Source organism: Salvelinus namaycush, chromosome 31 (genome assembly GCF_016432855.1).
Source record: "Salvelinus namaycush isolate Seneca chromosome 31, SaNama_1.0, whole genome shotgun sequence".
Classification (NCBI taxonomy): Eukaryota; Metazoa; Chordata; class Actinopteri; order Salmoniformes; family Salmonidae; genus Salvelinus; species Salvelinus namaycush.
The window spans coordinates 14,580,101-14,605,609 of record NC_052337.1 but is presented as its reverse complement, the minus strand read 5'-3'; the positions used below and the strand labels follow the sequence as shown (position 1 = coordinate 14,605,609).

General features: G+C 42.5%; 3 protein-coding genes across 3 annotated transcripts; 2 read left to right on the top strand and 1 right to left on the bottom strand.

Moving 5' to 3' along the window:
• Positions 1 to 255: 255 nt before the first annotated feature.
• On the top strand, positions 256 to 2,440 carry il1b (interleukin 1, beta). The gene is given in 8 exon segments (XM_038971046.1): positions 256 to 287; positions 498 to 552; positions 852 to 1,030; positions 1,032 to 1,057; positions 1,252 to 1,440; positions 1,600 to 1,748; positions 1,863 to 2,092; positions 2,428 to 2,440. Coding segments are annotated over 8 exon segments (873 nt in total).
• Positions 2,441 to 15,645: 13,205 nt separating this feature from the next.
• On the bottom strand, positions 15,646 to 18,728 carry purbb (purine-rich element binding protein Bb). The gene has a single exon (XM_038970462.1). The coding sequence runs from the start codon at positions 18,686 to 18,688 to the stop codon at positions 17,783 to 17,785; it is 906 nt and encodes a 301-aa protein (XP_038826390.1). The 5' UTR covers positions 18,689 to 18,728; the 3' UTR covers positions 15,646 to 17,782.
• Positions 18,729 to 21,967: 3,239 nt separating this feature from the next.
• On the top strand, positions 21,968 to 24,885 carry LOC120026301 (histone H2A.V). The gene is made up of 5 exons (XM_038971130.1): positions 21,968 to 22,070; positions 22,941 to 23,018; positions 23,182 to 23,295; positions 23,447 to 23,576; positions 23,730 to 24,885. The coding sequence occupies exons 1-5, from the start codon at positions 22,068 to 22,070 to the stop codon at positions 23,789 to 23,791; spliced, it is 387 nt and encodes a 128-aa protein (XP_038827058.1). The 5' UTR covers positions 21,968 to 22,067; the 3' UTR covers positions 23,792 to 24,885.
• Positions 24,886 to 25,509: the final 624 nt, after the last annotated feature.

Below are 25,509 nucleotides of genomic sequence, written 5' to 3'. Positions count from 1 at the left end.
CACGTTTAGAGCAGGTGCGGGAATTTCCCATGCCCCAGAGACAAGTAGAATATAAAGAGTTTACCAAAGCACAGTTGGCATCATTTTCACGCTTCAACTCCACTAAGAGTTAAACGATCACTCTAAAGGTAGGGTATTTAGAAAAACTAAACTTTTCAAAATACATTTAAAAAATATTGAAAATAGACATACAATTCATTTCAGGTATTTAATGGTAGGCTAATCTCATTTTTGTTTTCATTTTGTCTCAGAATCATGCAGTTGAAATTGGCCGATGCTCTGCCGAGGTAGGTGAATTGATTCCTGAGGAATACTGTATTTTTGGTTGCATGTATTTGTTAGCCTTAAACCTATTTCCAATTTGCATGCTGACGTATAGGCTACAGTTTGCACAAACCTTTGTTAGACCAACCTCGATATAAAAATAGCTTGTTTATCTGAGTTTGAAGAGGAAGATGAGATTTAAGGCTAACACCTTTAGTGTTTTTTCTCTGCAGCTCTTATTCGGAGAGTATGGAGTTTGATGCGGAATCCTGCCTGCCTGGTGCGAAGGTAAGACATTATAAAAAAGAATGGCAAGCGCTACAAGGTTCAGGGTACACTAGTTGTAGAACATCAAAAATGGAGGTTGAGTCAGTGTGCTCATACATAAAGAGGACCAATAAGGCACTCTGATATTAAATTGCCTTAATAGTGGTGGCATATTAAAAAGAACAGTCTTTAAAATATCTTTGAACCTTTAAAAGTGAGCGAAACCTGGGGCAACTCCAGAAATATTTATTTATTTTTCTTGACAGAATTTATAAATGTTTTGCTACTTGTAATCATTCTGATTACTTGTATGTGTGTAGGGTGGACCAGAGATGGAGCTGCACATGGGCCTGACCTTTGACCTGGAGGTTCTCCAGCAGCGTCAGGTAGGCATGAGACAGGTGGCTCACCTGGTGATGGTGCTGCACAGGATGAAACACACCTTTCAGAAGTCCGACTCCACACACACTCCCCTGGGCATGGTGTGCACCGACGAGCAGCATCATCATGGACAACCTGTTGGAAGGTACATCGGCTGCCGTGCGATATAGTCACCAATAGACGATCTATACTATTTGAAAAGACTGTACTCTGGACTGATTTTCTGTTTCTTTAGTCCCAGATCACTGTTAACAATTGAGTTAATTGATGGTCCCTGTCCCACGTCCCCCCCACCCCTCTTCCTCCCCATCTCCCCCCTTCCCCTCCTCCTCTGTGTAGAGTGTGTGATGGAGCGGGTCCAGGAGCCAGAGGGAACGGTGGATAAAAAGGCTGAGGGGACCTTCAAGCGGCTGGACAGCCCCCAGCAGTGCACCCTGTGTGACCGTTACCAGAAGAGCCTGGTGCACAACCCTGAAACCATGGTGCTACGTGCCGTTACACTGCGGGGCGGCAACGACCACCAGAGAGGTAGGCTAACTGCCAAACTACACTGCAAGCATTCCGTAAGCGTAGTTTTTGGCAGCCTTTACCAAAATTGGTAACATCACAGTTGAGTGTTAAAAATTGTGAAAATGGCCTTTAACTTCTTTCTCTCTTTCTCTATTTCTCTCTTTCTCTCCCTCTCAGTGAGGTTCAACCTCTCCATGTATAATATTAATATGAAGAACTCCCACACTATCCAGGCCCAGCCGGTTGCCTTGGGGATTGCCAGTAGCGGCTTCAACTTGTCCTGCTTCAAGCAGACAGAACGCACATCTCCCATCCTACAGTTGGAGGTGTGTCTCTTTCACTCACAAACACAAACACACACACACACTTACCTCTACATACTCAATTCACCTCTCATCATCCTACTAATTTCTCCTGCCCTCCCATTCTCTCTTTCTCAGCGGAGTTCTGACGACCAGTTGAGGACCATCAGCGCTCAGGGAGACACAGTTCGCTTCCTCTTCTACATGACAACCAAAGGCATCTCCCTGACCACCTTCGAGTCGGCCAAGTACCCTGGCTGGTTCATCAGCACCTCACTGGAGCAACGCCAGCCCGTAGCAATGTGTCAGAAAGAGGACCTCAGAAAGCTCACCACCTTCTATGTCAACAACAAAGGGTTCTTCAAAGGGTTCTCCTATGGGGATAGCTGAATAACCCTTTTAGGTTCTAGATAGTGCCTTTTTTTCTGAGTGCACCACTGTCTTTTGAAAGTGGTTTGGTTGTAGTGAGTGTGTGTGACCAGCAGGTGGTGCTGTGTGTTCATTCTCTCTGCAGTGTTGAGTTGTGGCTCAGTAGCCCCAGCCCTCTTTCAGGGACGGCCCAATTACTACTGATCACGCTTTCGGCTAGAGACAGGATCAAGAGCTCTAGCTTCGCAAGGTTTTAGTCACATACCGTAAATGCTCAGTATTTAAAAATTTAAAAAAGTAACTTCATATTGAATTCTTTATCTTATGGCTGCAGTACCACCGGCTAAGTACAGTAGGCCAATATTACAGTAGAGTAGAATCATTAATAGTCCTCCAAGCAGGACACTTCTCATTTGTTTTTATTTGCTCAACTTTCTGTACTATTGGGTAATATCTAGTTATGTGAAAATGTTTTTTTAATGTATCTGTTTGTGCTCTGACTGAATGATCTGCTTCATATCAGTGAAGAGGAGATTTATAAGCTATTTTGTTTTATTTCCTATAAGAAAGTTCATTGTTTTTCCTTGTCTAACATTGCACATGTAATTTTTTTTTCTAGTATTATCCACTGAAATTGTGACATCAATGTTATTTGGTTTATTTTCTATAAGAAAGTCAGTTATCCCTTTTCTAATATTATTATGGATTTAAAAAGCTAAGCTAATATATTACATAACAGCTAGCGTCAACTAATATGTAATACACAATGTTATTTGTCTTTTTAAAGCAATTATTGTAATATTTAAATGATTCAAGACACTTTTACTAAAAAAAAACATTTTCAATGAGTATATGATGTATTTTGTCATATGTTGGAAGTAAAGTTAATAAATTGTATTAAATTCAATGCATTTGGATGTTTTTGTGGAGATGTGAGAGCAGAACAGACAATAAAAGGAGGATGGACGATCTACCTCAAACACACATCTACATGCGGTAGTGACTTCTGAGTTGACTTCTGTCAATATTCAGTCGGAAATAGGCTTGGTGTAGCGCTCTGCAGCGACTCTTACACACGCACACACACAGCGTGAATCAGGGCTCTGGAGATCTGTGTCCATCAAACACACACACACACACAGCGTGAATCAGGGCTCTGGAGATCTGTGTCCATCAAACACACACACACACACAGCGTGAATCAGGGCTCTGGAGATCTGTGTCCATCAAACACACACACACACAGCGTGAATCAGGGCTCTGGAGATCTGTGTCCATCAAACACAAACCCATAAGCCTAGAATCTCGCATGGCGGGATGAAATGGACCAAGCCAACCAGAGGAGGAAGAGGCCTCCTCATTGGTCGTCGGTACGCTGGTTTGCATAGTGATATCTCTGTACGCCATGTGGTTGGTTCCCGCCATGTGTGGCGATGTTGGCTCCTATGCTGTAGCTGTACATAATGTATGTGGAGTAGTAGAGAGATGCAGGTTTTGGCTCTAGGAGGGTACAAATAGGACAGATTCATATCAGGGGTGGAGAGAGGATTCTAAAGTGCAGACCCCCACCCCAATAAATGCTGCTAGCCTATATGAGTTCGCTATTAATGGAATTATATTATATTGTGATCTGTAAGCAAGTCAAATACTGTACTGCTCTTCGAAAATACATTGAAATGTTTGGTCTTGCTTCAGGTATTTTGTTCTTGTTAGTTTTCTCCCTGCTTTTGGGGACCCTTGAAAACTCACTGAAGACCTATAGGGGTCGCCCTGCCCCCTCGTTCTAGTGATCTACATGGTAATGTTTCAATAGGTTTATATAGGTTCTATATATTCATTGTTTGTGTGTTGAGTGTGTATTTGCACTGTACTAGCTTGTGCATTATTTGACCTTGAAAATGTACAGTCACCAATGCACTCCTCATCCCTCCTTTCAAGGCTAGTGATGATCAGAGGGAGAGAGACATGCTGTGTTACCATTAGATTCTGATCAAAGAGATGCTGTGTTACCATTAGATTCTGATCAAAGAGATGCTGTGTTACCATTAGATTCTGATCAGAAAGATGCTGTGTTACCATTAGATTCTGATCAGAAAGATGCTGTGTTACCATTAGATTCTGATCAGAAAGATGCTGTGTTACCATTAGATTCTGATCAGAGACATGCTGTGTTACCATTAGACTCTGATCAGAGAGATGCTGTAATACCATTAGACTCTGATCAGAGACATTCTGTGTTACCATTAGATACTAATTAGAGACATGCTGTGTTACCATTAGATAGTAATTAGAGACATTCTGTGTTACCATTAGATAGTAATTAGAGACATGCTGTGTTACCATTAGATACTAATTAGAGACATGCTGTGTTACCATTAGACTCTGATCAGAGACAGGCTGTGTTACCATTAGATACTGATTAGAGAGATGCTGTGTTACCATTAGACTCTGATCAGAGAGATGCTGTGTTACCATTTCACACTGATCAGAGAGATGCTGTGTTACCATTAGACTCTGATTAGAGACATGCTGTGTTACCATTCGTCTCTGATTAGAGACATGCTGTGTTACCATTAGACTCTGATTAGGGACATGCTGTGTTACTATTAGAAACTGATCAGAGAGATACTGTGTTACCATTAGAAACTACTGAACAGAGAGATACTGTGTTACCATTAGACACTGAACAGAGAGAGATACCGTGTTACCATTAGACACTGATCAGAGAGAGATACTGTGTTACCATTAGAAACTGAACAGAGAGAGATACTGTGTTACCATTAGACACTGAACACAGAGAGATACTGTGTTACCATTAGAAACTGAACAGAGAGAGATACTGTGTTACCATTAGAAACTGAACAGAGAGAGAGATACTGTATTACCATTAGAAACTGAACAGAGAGAGAGATACTGTGTTACCATTAGACACTGAACAGAGAGAGATACTGTGTTACCATTAGACACTGAACAGAGAGATACTGTGTTACCATTAGACACTGAACAGAAAGAGATACTGTGTTACCATTAGACACTGAACAGAGAGATACTGTGTTACCATTAGACACTGAACAGAGAGAGATACTGTGTTACCATTAGAAACTGAACAGAGAGAGTTACTGTGTTACCATTAGAAACTGAACAGAGAGAGATACTGTGTTACCATTAGACACTGAACAGAGAGATACTGTGTTACCATTAGACACTGAACAGAAAGAGATACTGTGTTACCATTAGACACTGAACAGAGAGATACTGTGTTACCATTAGACACTGAACAGAGAGAGATACTGTGTTACCATTAGAAACTGAACAGAGAGAGTTACTGTGTTACCATTAGAAACTGAACAGAGAGAGATACTGTGTTACCATTAGACACTGAACAGAGAGAGATACTGTGTTACCATTAGACACTGAACAGAGAGAGAGATACTGTGTTACCATTAGAAACTGAACAGAGAGAGAGATACTGTGTTACCATTAGAAACTGAACAGAGAGAGATACTGTGTTACCATTAGACACTGAACAGAGAGAGAGATACTGTGTTACCATTAGAAACTGAACAGAGAGAGAGATACTGTGTTACCATTAGAAACTGAACAGAGAGAGATACTGTGTTACCATTAGACACTGAACAGAGAGAGATACTGTGTTACCATTAGACACTGAACAGAGAGAGATACTGTGTTACCATTAGACACTGAACAGAGAGAGATACTGTGTTACCATTAGAAACTGAACAGAGAGATACTGTGTTACCATTAGAAACTGAACACAGAGAGATACTGTGTTACCATTAGACACTGAACAGAGAGAGATACTGTGTTACCATTAGAAACTGAACAGAGAGAGTTACTGTGTTACCATTAGAAACTGAACAGAGAGAGATACTGTGTTACCATTAGACACTGAACAGAGAGATACTGTGTTACCATTAGACACTGAACAGAAAGAGATACTGTGTTACCATTAGACACTGAACAGAGAGATACTGTGTTACCATTAGACACTGAACAGAGAGAGATACTGTGTTACCATTAGAAACTGAACAGAGAGAGTTACTGTGTTACCATTAGAAACTGAACAGAGAGAGATACTGTGTTACCATTAGACACTGAACAGAGAGAGATACTGTGTTACCATTAGAAACTGAACAGAGAGAGATACTGTGTTACCATTAGACACTGAACAGAGAGAGAGATACTGTGTTACCATTAGAAACTGAACAGAGAGAGAGATACTGTGTTACCATTAGAAACTGAACAGAGAGAGATACTGTGTTACCATTAGACACTGAACAGAGAGAGATACTGTGTTACCATTAGACACTGAACAGAGAGAGATACTGTGTTACCATTAGACACTGAACAGAGAGAGATACTGTGTTACCATTAGAAACTGAACAGAGAGATACTGTGTTACCATTAGAAACTGAACACAGAGAGATACTGTGTTACCATTAGACACTGAACAGAGAGAGATACTGTGTTACCATTAGAAACTGAACACAGAGAGATACTGTGTTACCATTAGACACTGAACAGAGAGAGAGATACTGTGTTACCATTACACACTGAACAAAGAGATACTGTGTTACCATTAGACACTGAACAGAAAGAGATACTGTGTTACCATTAGACACTGAACAGAAAGAGATACTGTGTTACCATTAGACACTGAACAGAGTGATACTGTGTTACCATTAGAAACTGAACAGAGAGAGATACTGTGTTACCATTAGACACTGAACAGAGAGAGATACTGTGTTACCATTAGACACTGAACAGAGAGATACTGTGTTACCATTAGACACTGAACAGAGAGATACTGTGTTACCATTAGACACTGAACAGAGAGAGATACTGTGTTACCATTAGACACTGAACAGAGAGAGATACTGTGTTACCATTAGAAACTGAACAGAGAGATACTGTGTTACCATTAGAAACTGAACACAGAGAGATACTGTGTTACCATTAGACACTGAACAGAGAGAATCTGTGTTACCATTAGACACTGAACAGAGAGAGATACTGTGTTACCATTAGACACTGAACAAAGAGATACTGTGTTACCATTAGACACTGAACAGAGAGAGATACTGTGTTACCATTAGACACTGAACAGAGAGAGATACTGTGTTACCATTAGAAACTGAACAGAGAGATACTGTGTTACCATTAGAAACTGAACACAGAGAGATACTGTGTTACCATTAGACACTGAACAGAGAGAGATACTGTGTTACCATTAGAAACTGAACACAGAGAGATGCTGTGTTACCATTAGACTCTGATTAGGGACATGCTGTGTTACCATTAGAAACTGATCAGAGAGATGCTGTGTTACCATTAGAAACTGATCAGAGAGATACTGTGTTACCATTAGAAACTGAACAGCGAGATACTGTGTTACCATTAGACACTGAACACAAAGAGATACTGTGTTACCATTAGACACTGATCAGAGAGAGATACTGTGTTACCATTAGAAACTGAACAGAGAGAGATACTGTGTTACCATTAGACACTGAACACAGAGAGATACTGTGTTACCATTAGAAACTGAACAGAGAGATACTGTGTTACCATTAGACACTGAACAGAGAGAGATACTGTGTTACCATTAGACACTGAACAGAGAGATACTGTGTTACCATTAGACACTGAACAGAGAGAGATACTGTGTTACCATTAGAAACTGAACAGAGAGAGATACTGTGTTACCATTAGACACTGAACAGAGAGAGAGATACTGTGTTACCATTAGACACTGAACAGAGAGAGATACTGTGTTACCATTAGACACTGAACAGAGAGAGATACTGTGTTACCATTAGACACTGAACAGAGAGATACTGTGTTACCATTAGACACTGAACAGAGAGAGATACTGTGTTACCATTAGAAACTGAACAGAGAGAGATACTGTGTTACCATTAGAAACTGAACAGAGAGAGATACTGTGTTACCATTAGAAACTGAACAGAGAGAGATACTGTGTTACCATTAGACACTGAACAGAGAGAGATACTGTGTTACCATTAGACACTGAACAGAGAGAGAGATACTGTGTTACCATTAGACACTGAACAGAGAGAGAGATACTGTGTTACCATTAGAAACTGAACAGAGAGAGATACTGTGTTACCATTAGAAACTGAACAGAGATGCTGTGTTACCATTAGACACTGAACAGAGAGAGAGATACTGTGTTACCATTAGAAACTGAACAGAGAGAGAGATACTGTGTTACCATTAGAAACTGAACAGAGAGAGAGATACTGTGTTACCTTTAGAAACTGAACAGAGAGAGATACTGTGTTACCATTAGACACTGAACAGAGAAAGATACTGTGTTACCATTAGAAACTGAACAGAGAGAGATACTGTGTTACCATTAGACACTGAACAGAGAGAGATACTGTGTTACCATTAGACACTGAACACAGAGAGATACTGTGTTACCATTAGACACTGAACAGAGAGAGAGATGGTTCTCATCTGTTGATGTTCATTCCTGTCTCTCTGTGGCACGCATACATACACACACACACACCCGGGTGTGTTTGCGTGTGTACGTTTGAATCTGTGTGTATGTGCATCTGCCATGGACATTCTGGGCACATGGCAACACGAGCTAAATATAGCCCAGCAGACCCGGCATCACAGCAGGATCAGCCCTTCCTCGTGCAGTCATGGATCCCTCCGTCATGCTACTCTCCATCCCTCCCTCTTTCTCATTCCAGCCATCATGGTACTCCCTCACCCCCTTCCTCTCCCTCTCTCACTTAATCGCTCACTCGCACCCTCTCTCTCTCTCCTTTGTCATGCAACTTCTCCCCCTGCTCCATCCCCTCTGTTTTTGAGCATGCTCAGTGGGCTTCCTCTCTGGGTCACTAGGGAAGCCCATAGCAGCAGTAGAATTATAAACACACTACAGTTTAAACGATACAGTAGCGCCAGTATATGGTGTGTATCTCTCTCTCTCTCTCTGCTTGTGTGTCTTTATTTTGTTGCAAATAGACTGCTATATTCTGTTGCTGACACACACAAACACACAGGGCTGTTTTTAGCACTTCTGTAATACTGAAAACACATGACCCCACCTGCTCTCACCATAGTCCTCGGCATCGATACCATACTATGTTTCAAATCAAATCAAATCAAATTGTATTTGTCACATGCGCCGAATACAATGGGTGTAGACCTTACCGTGAAATACTTACTTACAAGCCCTTAACCAACAATGCAGTTCAAGAAATAGAGTGAAGAAAATATTTACAAAATAAACTAAAGTAAAAAATAAAATAAAATAAAAAGTAACACAAAAATAAGCATGCCCCATTCAAAAAATGTAGAACCAGGAACAGATACAGTCCGTGGTTCACTCCAGATCTGACTGCCCTTGACCAGTACAAAAACATCCTGTGGCGTACTGCATTAGTATCGAATAGCCCCAGCGATTTACAACTTTCAGGGAAGTTAGGAACCAATATACACAGGCAGTTAGGAAAGCAAAGGCTAGCTTTTTCAAACAGAAATTTGCATCCTGTAGCACAAACTCCTAAAAGTTCTGGGACACTGTAAAGTCCATGGAGAATAAGAGCACCTCCTCCCAGCTGTCCACTGCACTGAGGCTAGGAAACACTGTCACCACCGATAAATCCGCAATAATTGAGAATTTCAATAAGCTTTTTCTACGGCTGGCCATGCTTTCCACCTGGCTACCCCTACCCCGGTCAACAGCACTGCACCCCTCACTGCAACTTGCCCAAAACTCCCCCATTTCTCCTTCACCCAAATCCAGATAGCTGATGTTCTGAAAGAGCTGCAAAATCTGGACCCCTACAAATCAGCAGGTCTAGACAATCTGGACCCTCTCTTCCTAAAATTATCAGCCGAAATTGTTCTAACCCCTATTACTAGAATGTTCAACCTCTCTTTCGTATCGTCTGAGATCCCCAAAGATTGGAAAGCTGCCGCGGTCATCCCCCTCTTCAAAGGGGGAGACACTCTAGACCCAAACTGCTACAGACCTATATCTATCCTACCCTGCCTTTCTAAGGTCTTCGAAAGCCAAGTTAACAAACAGATCACCGACCATTTCGAATCCCACCGTACCTTCTCCACTATGCAATCTGGTTTCAGAGCTGGTCATGGGTGCACCTCAGCCACAATCAAGGTCCTAAACGATATCATAACCGCCATCGATAAGAGACAATACTGTGCAGCTGTATTCATCGACCTGGCCAAGGCTTTCGACTCTGTCAATCACAACATTCTTATAGGCAGACTCAACAGCCTTGGTTTCTCAAATGACTGCCTCGCCTGGTTCACTAACTACTTCTCAGACAGAGTTCAGTGTGTCAAATTGGAGGGCCTGTTGTCCGGACCTCTGGCAGTCTCTATGGGGGTGCCACAGGGTTCAATTCTCGGGCCGACTCTTTTCTCTGTATACATCAATGATGTCGCTCTTGCTGCTGGTGATTCTCTGATCCACCTCTACGCAGACGACACCATTCTCTATACTTCTGGCCCTTCTTTGGACACTGTGTTAACTAACCTCCAGACGAGCTTCAATGCCATACAACTCTCCTTCCGTGGCCTCCAACTTCTCTTAAATGCAAGCAAAACTAAATGCATGCTCTTCAACCGATTTCTGCCCGCACCCGCCCACCCACCTAGCATCACTACTCTGGACAGTTCTGACTTAGAATATGTGGACAACTACAAATACCTAGGTGTCTGGCTAGACTGTAAACTCTCCTTCCAGACTCACATTAAGCATCTCCAATCCAAAATGAAATCTAGAATCGGCTTCCTATTTTGCAACAAAGCATCCTTCACTTATGCTGCCAAACATACCCTAGTAAAACTAACTATCCTACCGATCCTCGACTTCGGCGATGTCATTTACAAAATAGCCTCCAACACTCTACTCAGCAAATTGGATGCAGTCTATCACAGTGCCATCCGTTTTGTCACCAAAGCCCCATATACTACCCACCACTGCGACCTGTATGCTCTCGTTGGCTGGCCCTCGCTTCATATCCGTCGCCAAACCCACTGGCTCCAGGTCATCTATAAGTAATTTCTTGGTAAAGCCCCGCCTTATCTCAGCTCACTGGTCACCATAGCAGCACCCACCTGTAGCACGTGCTCCAGCAGGTATATTTCACTTGTCACCCCCAAAAGCCAATTCCTCCTTCGACCGCCTTTCCTTCCAGTTCTCTGTTGCCAATGACTGGAACGAACTGCAAAAATCACTGAAGCTGGAGACTCATATCTCCCTCACTAACTATAAGTACCAGCTGGCAGAGCAGCTCACAGATCACTGCACCTGTACACAGCCCATCTGTAAACAGCCCATCCAACTACCTCATCACCATATTGTTATTTATTTTATTTATTTTGCTCCTTTGCACCCCAGTATCGCTCCTTGCACACTCATCTTCTGCACATCTATTGCCCCAGTATTTAATTTGCCATACTGTAATAATTTCGCCACTATGGCCTATTTATTGCCTCACCCCCTTAATCTACCTCATTTGCACACACTGTATATAGACTTCCTCTATTGTATTATTGACTGTATGTTTGTTTATTCCATGTGTAACTCTGTGTTGTTGTTTGTGTCGCAATGCTTTGCTTTATCTTGGCCAGGTCGCAGTTGTAAATGAGAACTTGTTCTCAACTAGCCTCCCTGGTTAAACAAAGGTGAAATACAAATAAATAAAATTACATAACAATAACGATGCTATATTACAGGGGGTACCGGTACCGAGTAAATGTGCGGGGGTACAGGTTAGTTGAGGTAATTTGTACATGTAGGTAGGGGTGAAGTGACTATGCGTGGATAATAAACAGCGAGTAGCAGCTGGGGGTGGGGGGGGGGTTAATGTAAATAGTCCGGGTGATTCATTGTTCAGCAGTCTTATAGCTTGGGGGTAGAAGCTGTTAAGAAGCCTTTTGGACCTTGCCCTCTGAATCATGCAACACACACCCGCTTACATGCATGTACGCATTCACACACACACAGACACACACAGACACACACATACACACTGGACTCTCACATTATGATCAAATACGGTTGTAGAAAGTGACCCAGCTGACGCTTAGCTCCACTGATGAGACACTGACTACTGTTGGTGTAGGCTTATTATCGCTAGCTACCATTCTGATCTAATCATACAGGGATAATAGTTTTAACTCTATCTTTATAAAGGGCTTTTATACACACTGGCCAACACTATGATGTCATACAGTCACACATGGGTCCAAGCCAAGGTGTTTTACAGGCTTCCTCAATTGCTCAAGTGTTGAATCCACACACACACACTTAGCGTGATGGCAGAGAGCTGCTGGGAGCATGTGGAATAATCTCAGCTTGATCTGGCACAGAGCCCAGTGTGATATGACATGGCTCATAGTCTCACTACTTCCACTTCCCTCCCTCTCTCTCTCTTTCTCTTACACATCTCCTGTGCTTGAAGAAGAGAAGGTTTGTCTGTGTGACGTTGGGGGGAGGATTTGAGGTCAGCGTGAGGCTGTCTGTAAGGAAAGGATCAGTCAGGACAGAAATACTAGTAGGACAGTAGGACTGTAGGATGACGTTGCCCCTAGACACTGATTTAAGGTCAGTATTGCGTTTCCCCCCATAATTATTAAGGTCAGGATTTGGGGAGGGTAAGCAGATTCTAGATCTGTGCCCAGGGGATGACTTATAATGCAAAAATGACCATAGATTTGTTTATAAGAGTAAACCCATCGTTCTCCCATCTAAGAGAAATAGGAAGTCAAATTTGTCATCAGGAGGAATCTGATGGGTGGAGAGTCCAGCAGGAAATGTTCTCATTTGCCTTTCCCTCTGTGTGTGAAAGCTGCTTCCTGTCGATCTGTCCACACACTGACATGGGGTTTAGAGCTAACCTCCCTCTCATGCCCCCTCCTCATCCCCCACCCTGTGTCGCTTGCTAAAAAGGGCATTTGCCAGCTTTTTGTCTGCAACTATGCCTCTGTGTGTTTGTGGCGGGTGACATCATCGATGCTGCGTCGTATGGTTGTGTCAGGAGCTCTGGGTAAAACTCTAGCCTAAGGAGTAACAGAGATATTACTGATCTATGTGCAGTTCAGACGTAAAACTGACCGTATAACAGTGTCAATGGGGAAATGTATCTGGCTCCATATCAAAGCTTGCACAGCCTGAAGGAATAACAGAGTAAACCCATACTGCACTGCAGGAAGCTGGTAGTAGGACACGTTATCAACCTCGAGGGGGGAAATGGATTTTCCAGAATCATCCACAACCCTTTTACTAACCCTCAACACACACTCATTGTCTAAACCTAAGATCTTAACGTGTGTCAGGTGGTGCACACACACTCTCAAAGCATCACAGGATAGGGTGATGTAGTCATGCTGTGTGTTCCTCCCCTCCACAGGCCACTCTCTCTCTCTCTCTCTCTCTCTCCCTCACATGCCAGTTAACTTCTCTGCTCTGCCTCACAAAAACAGTTTGCCAGAAGACATGAGAAGAAGGAGGAGAGAGAGGAAGAGGAGGGGAGAAGGAGGAAAGAGAGGAAGAGGAGGGGAGAAGAGGGAGGAGAGAGAGGAAGAGGAGGGGAGAGAGGAAGAGGAGGGGAGAAGAGGGAGGCGAGAGAGGAAGAGGAGGGGAAAAGAGGGAGGAGAGAGAGGGAGAGGAGGGGAGAAGAGGGAGGAGAGCGATGGAGAGGAGGGGAAAGAGGAAGGAGAGAGAGGGAGAGAAGGGGAGAGAGGAAGGAGAGAGTGGGAGAGGAGGGGAGTGTGTGAGAGAGAGAGAGAGAGAGAGAGAGAGAGAGAGAGAGAGAGCTGTGTCACGCTTTCAGTTGATTCACTGGCCAAACCCTGCCTCCTCCTGGAGACACACAATGACTGCTAAAACGACACACACACACACACCACCAATTCCGTCAGTGACTCACCAACTGCTACACAACCAGCACACACATCACAGCCCACCACAGCACTAACAGCCGGTAGAGCAGGCAGGCAGAATGGTTGACTATGTTGAACCTCTCTCCTCTAACCATCACATCACAGCTGCTTAGACCAGACAGAAAGATTGGTAGTATAAATAACGTGTCTGCTAGGATGATCCGGGTGAGTGTGAGTGTGTGTGTGTGTGTGTGTGTGTGTGTGTGTGTGTGTGTTTGTGTGTGTGTGTGTGTGTAATATCTGAGACACTGAGCATCTGTGCTAGTCCAGTCCGGCCAGGCTCCGTCTCTCTGGATGTGCAGTCTGTCATCTGTCTGTAATTGGGTTTGTGCACTGCGTGTGAACAAGCTTTAACACTATCAAACCCTGAGTGTGAGAATGTGAGGACATGTATGTATATGAGCATGCGTGTGTGTGTGGCACTCAGGATCTAATGGCACAGCTGACTCCTAGACACGACAGGAGGAATGTTACTCTGTCCAGGCCTCCAACATTAAAATAGCACCCTCTGCCCTGTCAGCACACACACACACACACACACACACACACACACACACACACACACACACACACACACACACACACACACACACACACACACACACACACACACACACACACACACACGGCTGTCCTCACTCCATATTTACAGAAAGAAAGAAAGAAAGAAAGAAAGAAAGAAAGAAAGAAAGAAAGAAAGAAAGAAAGGGAGCGGGAGAGAGAAAGAGAGAGAGTAAAGAGGAGGTAGAAAGAGGGCGGAAGACCTGATAGGCCCAGAGAACAGAGGAAGAGACCACTGCAGGGGAGGAGGAGTCAGGTTACGCCTACAGTAGTCTTCCTGCTGCTTCACATGACAGAGCTCACCCTCCCCTCTCAGCCGACACGGCACGTGCTTTCACCAAGTCACATATGTAGGTAGATGTTACCCCTAACCTCAGATATAGGGTCAGATATTTTTTCAACCCCCAAAATGGTTAAGGTTGGGAATGGGGGTAATCTGCGAGACATATGGTTAAGGACAACTTCTTTGGTACCTCAAACATGTTACTCCTAGTTTAATTTGGTCTGATGGAGACACTTGTTCCAGATAAACAGATTATACAAATCAACAGATATTTTGCTGTTGATAATGAACCAATCATCTGTGCAGACATATTATAAGCCGAGTCTGAGTATCTCAAACACACTCATTTATTTGAACAGTTGTGACAAATGTGTAGATCAAAAGCAGAAAGATATGCCTTCTAGCTCCTATTTCTTCTGTATGCTTAAGAACATTTACCTTGTGTTGTGTTGAGGTAAATGTTTAGGCCAGATACGCTGTTTTCCTAAGTAAAGAGCTACTTTATTGACTGATGAAGAGAGGAGGGTCTTGATATGTTGCAACAGCAGAGCACACGTTTACGACAGCTGCCGTGTCACTGAGATTGTGCTGGGGAGAAGAATGGAGCCTCCCCCCGGAGACCCCCCCCCTCCCTAAACTGGCTGAGTCTAAGAAATAATATGACATTGTGTTTACTATCTTAAAGTGCAACAACAAAGTGGCAAATAATCCAACACCACACATTTAGTATCAGAACGCAATTGGTTTACTACGCATTTTAAATACCTAACTGAGCCCTGAATGTCCGTCAGTGCTTTGAGTTTGCCTTCTCATGTAGTTATAGCACACTATTTAGTAGTCGTTTTCAATTACAAAAACACTGAATTGCCTTGATGGCACTGGCAACAAAGTTAAAGGAGAATATGGCATAAGTTAAACAGAAAGCAACTTCAAGCTTGGAGTTGAGAATGTGTAATATGAAGGCTCCTAGACATTGACGATGCGTTGGGTAGTTTTCCCCCAACTCAGATCAACTGCATGTGACTGGTTCTACATGTTTATTTGGGAACAACTACAAGCAACAGAGAATAGCTGGGACTATAATTATTTTCACTGGTTGTAGTAGGACCTTTAAAACTCATACAACCTAAGAAGAGAAAGTTAAAATGGAGAACTATGAAGTACCTTTCAGCAGCTGCTGGTTGTTAGAGTGAGGAGGGGAGAGGGGGAGAAAGGGATTTTCTGAAGTAACAATCACAGTATCTTTTGCATTTATATTCTTTTTAATCACAGAAGTGTTATTTCTTTCACTCTCTGGGAGAAACCCAACAAATGAAATGAAAGTGAAAATAAAGAAAAAACTAAAAGAAAACATCATGGACTATTTAGTCACATCCCAGCTATGTTTCATGAAATACTTAGGCTATATAATTCATATACATTTTTCCTTTTCTTTTTAAGGTATTTAAAAAATATTGTATGCTGGTTTGTTCAGTATCTTCTCTTTTATACGTATAATCTTCTTTCAATATAGTTCTCTTTCGAAATAAAAAGGAAACCATCCATCCATACTTTACTGTCCAGTGGCGTAGTGTGATGTTAGTGGTGTGGCGGTGCTGAGGCCTGGGCTCTGAGACAGAGTGTGTGTGGTCTCTCCTGGCAGGGCCTGAGCAGAGGAGCTGGTGGTATGTTATCATTGATGCCCCACACAGCCTGGCTGGCTGGGTGACAGTAGTAGTAGCTGCTCCGGGTTTCACCCAGTGATCACTTGCAATGGCCTGCTCACAAGGCTCCCGCAGTGTGTTGGTGTGTGTGTGTGTGTGGATAAGTGGGGGTCCCATCCGTGTGTCAACGCTGAGAGGGCAGGCTCCCACGGCACTCATACAGCAGGAAGATACTGTCCTTCCTGGTTGCCGATTGGTTAACAGGCCTGCCAATCTATTGACACCAGGCCACATTGCGTGAGGACTGAGGAGACACACTGCTCCACTCTTACAGAGACTTACAGATTACTTTCAAACCCATTAAGTCAGAGGAAACAGACTTTGTAAATATTGCCTGGCATTTATATGTAAAAAAACAAAAACCACTCCTCCATGTTTAGGTCTATTTGTTTGGAGAGTGACGTGATACGGCGAGCTAACTATGTTAGCACACGGCTCCAATTTAGTCTGAGGCCTTTAGATAGGCCTGCAGATATAGTTCTCTCAATAACGTTTCTCATCATAATTGTCTGTTAAGGGGTGTTATACAGCTATCTCTATCAGTTAACACACTAAATATAAACCTCCACGAAATGATAGCAGGCAGCATTCTAGACATTCCTTCCTACTACTTTCACTAACTTGTAAGGATCCCACACATACTGCCCACATAGGAGACCTCGAATGGGAATACAATGGATGCTGGTTATCTCCTTACAGGGAGAAATGGAAATAGCTAAATTAATGGGGTCAAGGTACACTCCTTACTCTTTTAAATATATATCTATATTTGAAAGGAAACATTTATTATAAAGACTTCATTGGCTTCTTAAATTGTTATGAAAACCAAGTTGCTGGTTTTAGGTATATTTCTTTTTCTACAAAACACAATTGCAATCTTTTTTAAATCCATGAGAAAAGTCTCATTTACACACTACTATTCTAGTCCCATAACTGTAACTTTTTGTTTTACTTCACACCCCATCTAACCCTCATAAACAAACTCCAGGTTTTAAATACATCAATAGTTCCCCTGTCAAATTTACTTTTTAACGCCACGATATTTTCTAGTATTAAAGTTCGATTCGTCATGCACTTAAATCTGTAATTTCTGCATTTTTCTGCCACATATCCTATTGCTGATCTTACTGTGTGAACTGAACTATATAAGCAGTTTCAACTACTCAGTCGTCATCCACCTCCTCTCCCTCCGACTCCTCTCTTCTCTCATAAACTTTATCCCGCTGTCGCTCCTGGATCTCTTTCATCTCCTCCGCATAGCGGCTGAAAGCTCCTCCGAACTTCCCCCACGCTTTGAACGGGATGGTGATAGAGTTCCTGTAGCTCGGTTTGACCTCGCTCACTCGCAGGAACACGCCGTATTTGTTGGACCCGACGTCGAAAAAGAACCGTTTAGAGTCCACCATGATGGATGTGCCCTCGGGAAGCTCCCCATAGGCCCCAGCTGCCGTTCCACCCGCCAACTCCTCGTCGTCTCCACCGTAATCATCTATATGCTTGGCAAGGGCGTCTCTAAACTCTATTAAGCCTTGGGCCGGAAGGGCTATGGTCTGCCCGGCCTGCATGCCTCCTCCCGGCCCCCCTACTCCGAACCCGGGCCCTCGGTTTACGGTCTGTCGGATCCGCAGGAACCTCCCCCGCTGGTTCTCCTTCAGATCGAGGTAGTATTTACGGTTCTCACGGACCAAGAACTCGCTCTTCAGGGCTCGCCTGGGCCCGCCATCCTCTCCGACCGAGGACTGGGCGATCTGCTCCGGGCTGCTAGGCCCCAGTTGGGCGTAGTGCTCTATGAAATCCCCCAGGTAGTCGCGAAACTCCGCCGCAACTGACATGGACAGGGTCAGGCGACTTTTGGAGCCCCCAGCCCCGACCTCGGCGATTTTGATGAACCTGCCCTTGTTGTTTTGCTTGACGTCCAGGTAGAAGCGCTTGTTCTGAATATCCAGTCGCTTGGACGCCAGCTCCTGGGTCTCCTGCTCTCTCTGGGAGTGCTGGAACCCGCTTCCACCTCCTCCTCCTCCTCCGCTGCTGCCACCGCCGCGCTCGCTCCCACTGTCACCATCCGCCATCTTCAGCACCGCCAGCCAGCTTCTCCCTCTCCTGCGTATCTCCCTCTCGGCTTGCACACCCCCTTCATGGTCATCACCAAAACCCGCCCCAAGCGCTCCCGCATTGGCCTTGGGTCTGCCAATCACTCCAGGTTCAACGAATTCTCTTTCCCTCATTGGTCGATTTCCGCTGTCAATCACGCTTACATCTTAACCTTGTAACATTTAATTGGTTCAGATGTAGGTTCTGTTGACGTAATTCTCGTGGAGCTTTTACCCTACTGGACACCGGGATCACGACCACACCACCGTCCAATCAACGGGCCAACATTTTTACAACCATTTTTACTATGAAGTTCCAATAAATTGTAGCTGATCCTTTTCTGTGCAGTTGCTATGGCATTTAAGGCAAAACTGTGCAAACGTGAAATTCTAGACTGGTGGAATACTACAGACAAAAGCAGTAATAAAAGCAATTCCATATCAATTGTTACACTTATACTATACAGTGACAGTCATTTGACAATGTCACAAAAGACCAGCCATTTACACTGAGATTAATAAATTTTACCTTGTACATTTTCATAAACCTAGGCATTGGTACAAAAAATATTTAACCATGTAACTGCTAATATTTTCCCTGTCATCCAGATATGAATGTTGCTATTAATTCCACCACAGTGGTGCCCATATTATTTTTATTTTATTTGTCATTTAGCAGACGCTTTTATCCAGAGCAATTAGGGTTAAGTGCCTTGCTCAATGTCACATCGGCAGATGTTTTCACCTAGTCGGATCAGGGATTCGAACAAGCAACCTTTTGGTTACTGGCCCAACTCTCTTAACCACTAGACTACCTGCCACCAATGACACCAATCAAACAATCAACCCATGATCAGTCAGCTAGTACTGTAGCAAATTCAGAGGGGTTGTACACTGGACTTGAACATGGGTCTCTGATTCAGAGGCAAGCACCAAAGATCAATACACTATATATCCCTCCTCCACTATCTCACTTCTGACACCAGTGTAGGGAATTCAGTGGTGGATTGGTTAAGACTCGAACCCAGTGCCCAGTTTTTCAAAACATTTAATTCAGATAAAAACATGAGTTAAATTCTGTTCCTCCCTCAGATGTGATCCCTCGTTGTTTTTTTAATGTAGTTTAAAAGACAAAAACAGAATCAAACCATAACATATCACATCATATGCTACAACAAAGATCATGTTAAATGATCCCATGCAATTTGGTCAAAATATTTTCTAAAAGGAAGGGGGAACAAAATTGAATGGGGTAACTGGGTTGAGACAACAAAGCGTAATTTTGATCTGGATTTTTTTTTAAACTGGGCACAGGTCACTCTGGTTCCAAAACAAGCACGCTACAGTATATTGATAATGTGGCAAAGAGGCCCTCTTTACATTGACCTCATATACACTGAGTGTACAAATTATTAGGAACATTAGGAACCGCTATGTCCATGACATAAACTGACCAGGTGAATGCAGGTGAAAAATGTGATCCCTTATTGATGTCACTTGTTAAATCCACTTAATTCCGTGTAAATGTAAGGGAAGAGATAGGTTAAAGAAGGATGTTTAAGCCTTGAGACAATTGAGCGTGAAAATGTATGCATGCCATTCAGAGGGTTAATAGTCAAGACAAAAGATTTAAGTGCCTTTGAACAGGGTATGGTAGTAGGTGCTAGGCGCACCGGTTTGAGTGTTAAGAACTGTGCAACGCTGCTGGGTTTTTCACACTCAACAGCTTCCTGTGTGTATCAAGAATGGTCCAACACCTAAAGGACATCCAGCCAACTTGACACAACTGTGTGAAGCATTGAAGTCACCTTGTAGAATCCATGCCCAATGAATTGAGGCTGTTCTGAGGGCAAAAGGGGGTGCAACTCAATATTAGGAAGGTGTTCCTAATGTTTTGTACACTCAGTGTACATCCAGCAGGCAGGCAACACCCATACCGATGTTTTATCCCATTATATTTCACCTTTTATCACGTAAGTCAAGGGTACAAATTACACATTGAATATTGGGGTGCCCAACATATTCTTGACAGTGACACTTATGGGGGTGCTCAAACCACATTGATATTTAATCTCCTATGTAGGTGCCCTGATTTGTAATGCCCATCAGTCCAGTCCAGTTCCAAACACAGCAGCACTGGCAGCAGAGGGGACTCACTCCACCACTAAGGAGGCCTGACTGGGATGGGCTTCTCTCACAAGGAAGATGGGTGAGCCAGAGGGCATAACGCTACATAAAGTTCAGATAGTAGAATACAGACATGCTTCTCTCTGTCAATTAGATAAGATTAGAGTAAATACTTATTAAAACCACAGTCTAGGCTTTACATTACATGTTTTATTTACTTCTTTGTAAAACAATGTTTAACCTAAATCCTAACAAGACAATATCAATACAAACATTGGTCGAATATACTAAATTTATATTTTAACATTTTGTAAATTTGCATCCTTTTGAATGCACCCCAGGAGGAAGGGCAGCAGCCAACACAGTGCCTAGCCTGCTCACCTACTACATAGGTTGCAAACATCAATGTCCACTGGTACAGGGTTTTGAATCTACTGGCAGATAACATTGGTCAAATATTGTAAAGCAGGCTAGGTTAGTTGAGGGGCACATCACTTACTAGTTTGGAGTTTGCACTTTTGGGGCATTTTTATTGCTTCGATTGTGCCAGCCAAACTAAATCACAGCACTCATGCATTTTACCCGGGTCTGGCAGCATCAACGTTGATCAAGTGAGAGATGGTGAACAGAGTGACATAGGATTCAGGTACGTCAGAGTTATTGGTAGTGTGGTGGATGAGAGGAGTTTTTCTAATACAATGTAACGCTCTGAGCACCTGGAAAAGCACAATATAAATCCCATCATTATTCATTTATTAAAAAACCTAAGTACAAATGTAGCTACTCATTCGTTCTATCTGAATGATCATTCTGAATTTCACCGGAAAAAAAGATTAAACAATGAGACAGTCATTATTTCTAAAATTCATATATCAACTCAATTACATGGATTATGTAGTTTAAATTTGTTCATGTCACAGAATTTTCGGTATTTCATCTTAATCTGCATGTAGAACCTACTTGTGTGACCGTACCTTCAGTGAATTATAAATGCGGTAGTATTTCTCTGGTGTTTTCTACTATCCCAAAACGTCCAATACAGTTGCAGGAATGAGTAAACACTGTACAAACACGATTGCAATTGGTTGAAGAGACCGTTCGAGCCAGCAAGCAGAAAAGCTATTGGTTGGCTCTGGAAGCTCGAGGAATCCTCATTCATCCGCTTGGCGTTGCTTCGTGGTTTATTGTTTCTCTCCGTTTCGATATAGACCAGGGAAAAGTCACCGGCGACATGGTAACGAGTTTTTGATTATTTTATGCACATTCTGTGTGTGCACCCTGTATTATAGGACATACTATAGTAATTTGGATTAAATGTAAATGATATGCTAAACGGGCTAGTAGCATTCACGAATTCAAGCTTGCGTGCAAAATAACGTTAGGACGTCGTCGACTGACACTCGAAAGCTAGCTAACGAAAGAGCGCCATCTACATTTAGCTAGTACGCCATCTGTTTTACAACCGACTCGCTTCTCATACTTATTTCAACCATATCTTAACTATATCTAATATCTGGCTACGTTACCCCCCGCCTCTTTCTGATTCTTATTATGTTAATATTCCAAGATATTCGCAAAGTTTGGGTTGTGTATTGAATTAACGTTACGGTAGCAAGTTTCCACCGAGCTAGCTAGCTAAACCAGGTTAGCACTAATCCGCCTAGCGAGCACAGATATACTACTGGCAAGCATCCAAGAAAACCTGTGCTAACTTTAGCTAGCTACAAGCATACCAATATTTTACAGTTTTAGATAGATATTGTAAAACCATTCTTACTGCGTATTTATGCATATTTAGATTTTTTTTGTTTGCAACATTTGAATGAATCATCTTCAATAAATCAAATGACACTTAGGTAAACTATATACCGGAAATTGTCCATTATCTTCCAGTTGGCGGGATAAGCGTGATTGTAATGACAGGTTGCATGTGCATTCTTCGATTTGCTTGAAGTTGTAAACAAAAATAACATTAAGAAAATGCTAGTGTATTAATAATTTATTTGTACACCAACGCTACATTGAGTCTTTTTCACCCAAAAACATTTTATCAAGTTGATGTATCATAAGTCATTTCACTGAATTTCTGTTTGTCCCCGTCCAGGCAGGAGGAAAAGCTGGAAAGGACAGTGGTAAAGCTAAGGCAAAGGCTGTTTCTCGCTCCCAGAGGGCTGGACTCCAGGCATGTACCCACTCTTTCCCCTGGTTTTCTGTGGTCATGTGTGAACCTCAGTCTCTTTTCCCGGGTTTTCCCTGTTGAATTAGTCACAAGTGAATCCTACATAACAGATAGGCATCTTCTGCCTAGAGGGTTTCTCATTGTGTGTATGTTTCTCCTTGTGTAGTTCCCGGTGGGTCGTATCCACAGACACCTGAAAACCAGGACCACCAGCCATGGCAGAGTGGGAGCCACTGCAGCCGTCTACAGCGCCGCCATCTTGGAGTACCTTACCGCTGAAGTGAGATGCTTTTATTTAACCCCCCCCCCCCCCCCCCCCACAAAAAAAGGAGACTCATTGAGGACTCTGACGAAGGTCAATAGAGCAGGCTTTTGCTCCAACACTTCCATAACGCACACTTACTGAACATATTTTTGTGTTTCCCTTTCAGGTGTTGGAGTTGGCAGGGAACGCCTCCAAGGATCTGAAGGTGAAGCGTATCACTCCACGTCACTTACAGCTGGCCATCCGCGGAGATGAGGAATTGGACTCGCTCATCAAGGCTACCATCGCTGGAGGAGGTGAGTTGTAAACCAATGAATTGGGTTTATGTATTGTTCTTCCAGGAACTCAAAGCACTTTATATTACATGGGGTAGGGCAAACTCATCTCTTCACCTACCAATGTGTATCACTAGCACCCATTCGTAATGTCCCTTTTTCTCCCTCCTGCAGGTGTGATCCCTCACATCCACAAGTCTCTGATTGGAAAGAAGGGCCAACAGAAGACTGCATAGAGGAGTGACCTCCCACATCACCAGGAAGGAATGGGCAGCCATGTTCATTTTATTTCTCATATTTTGGGGGGGGGGGGGATTTTGTAACCATAGTTGTAGTCTCTCGAGGGAGATGTGTAGTCTTTGAGGTATGTGTTGATTTGTACTGTTTTAAAGGGGTGTGTTTTAGGGTAGGGTTTTTTGCAGACAAGAAACTTGTGCAATAACCACATTTCCATCCAGTTTTTATGCGAGTAAAGTCATAGTGTATAAAAAGGAAAAAAAACAGCTGTGATGGAAACAGGAATTTTCGGTACAATTTTATAAATGCCAACGGACAATTTGTTTGTTCGACATGGTGCGATCTTTTTGTGTTGGTAAAATGTATGATGCGAGAAATGCCAGTGAAAACTCCTTTATGCACAAATATTGATAAGAAGAAACGATGCATTTTATTAGGCTACAGATGAAATTTTATGATGAACTTCACAGGGTGGTGAAAGTGTATGGTGATGAGCTTGATGCTCCTTTCCAATAACCACAGAGTAGGCATATTTGCTAGTTAATGCAACAATTTTTGTGACAACTACCGGTAGAGTTGAAAATGTGATGGAAACACATACATGGAACTTTAGATTTTTTATTCGGTACATGAAAATGTAAGCAAAAAAGTACATTTTGTGGGCACTGTTATCACACAGATTTCTATCTGTAAAAAGTCAGTTTGGTGGAAATGCCACTGATGGAAAGTTTTGCATATTTTCATTATGTACATTTTTGAGTATTCGCATGAATCTGTTGCCAATTGGATGGAAACCTAGCTACTGACCAACAAATGCTGAAGTTCTTGTCATGTTCTGAAAAACTTTGAGTTGATTGGATTTTGCTACAAACTTGTTTTATACCTACAAAAGATAGTCTTTTTAAAAAAACTACCTGTGTGTGTTATTCATATTTTAGCCAGAATATGATTAATGGTTTTCTATGTAGCTTTGACCTCGCTTACCTTTAGAGATATAGTAGTTTAGTTATTATTTAATTTTATTCAGTGGAGAATGAAGGTTGGTCGGCACTCATGAATTTGAGGTGGGGGGGAAATAAAACACTAAAGTTTAGTGAGACGTTTGTTCTGAGAAATCCATTTTAAATTTTTCACGACACATGAGTGTGGACCTTCTCTCTTAAATGTTTTAAATGTAAGCTTAATTTTATCAGGGAGTCATACTGAGACCACAATCTCTTACAGATGAGCCTTGAATTACAGAAAATGCACATCAAAATATAAAAACTAAATGCAAGCAGAAAGAAGATGTGAGTTAGCTGGTGCATACTGAGTCACATCCACACAGCATGACAACTTCTCTGTTAGGCAGTAGGTGGCCCTCAACCACTTGTAAACTGGTCAGAGATATTGAGGTGTTTGAAATCATCAGACATTTTATCACAGTACAACAAAATCCAGTCTATATTCAGTCATTATGTTTGTATTTTTCACGATACTTCCAAATATATAAATCAAGTGGAGGAAAAGATATTATCTTGATTATAATGCAATTGAAGAACAAAAAAACGGTATATTTCTCACTTCTTTAGAACACTTATACAGCAGCCACATAGATTCATTAAAAGTGAATATACTTGAATAGAACTTACAGTATGACAATACAAAAGAAAGCAGGAACACATTCATTATTGCACTCTACCCTGAGTGGAAAACTTAACAATTTCACCACTCCTTT

What these genes read in the sequence shown, in the direction of transcription:
- purbb (XM_038970462.1), bottom strand. Translation starts at nt 18,688, where the DNA reads ATGGCGGATGGTGACAGTGGGAGCGAGCGCGGCGGTGGCAGCAGCGGA.
- LOC120026301 (XM_038971130.1), top strand. An exon ending in TGGAGTACCTTACCGCTGAA is followed by an intron (nt 23,296 to 23,446) that starts GTGAGATGCTTT and finishes TTTCCCTTTCAG; the next exon opens with GTGTTGGAGTTGGCAGGGAA. An exon ending in GGCTACCATCGCTGGAGGAG is followed by an intron (nt 23,577 to 23,729) that starts GTGAGTTGTAAA and finishes TCCCTCCTGCAG; the next exon opens with GTGTGATCCCTCACATCCAC.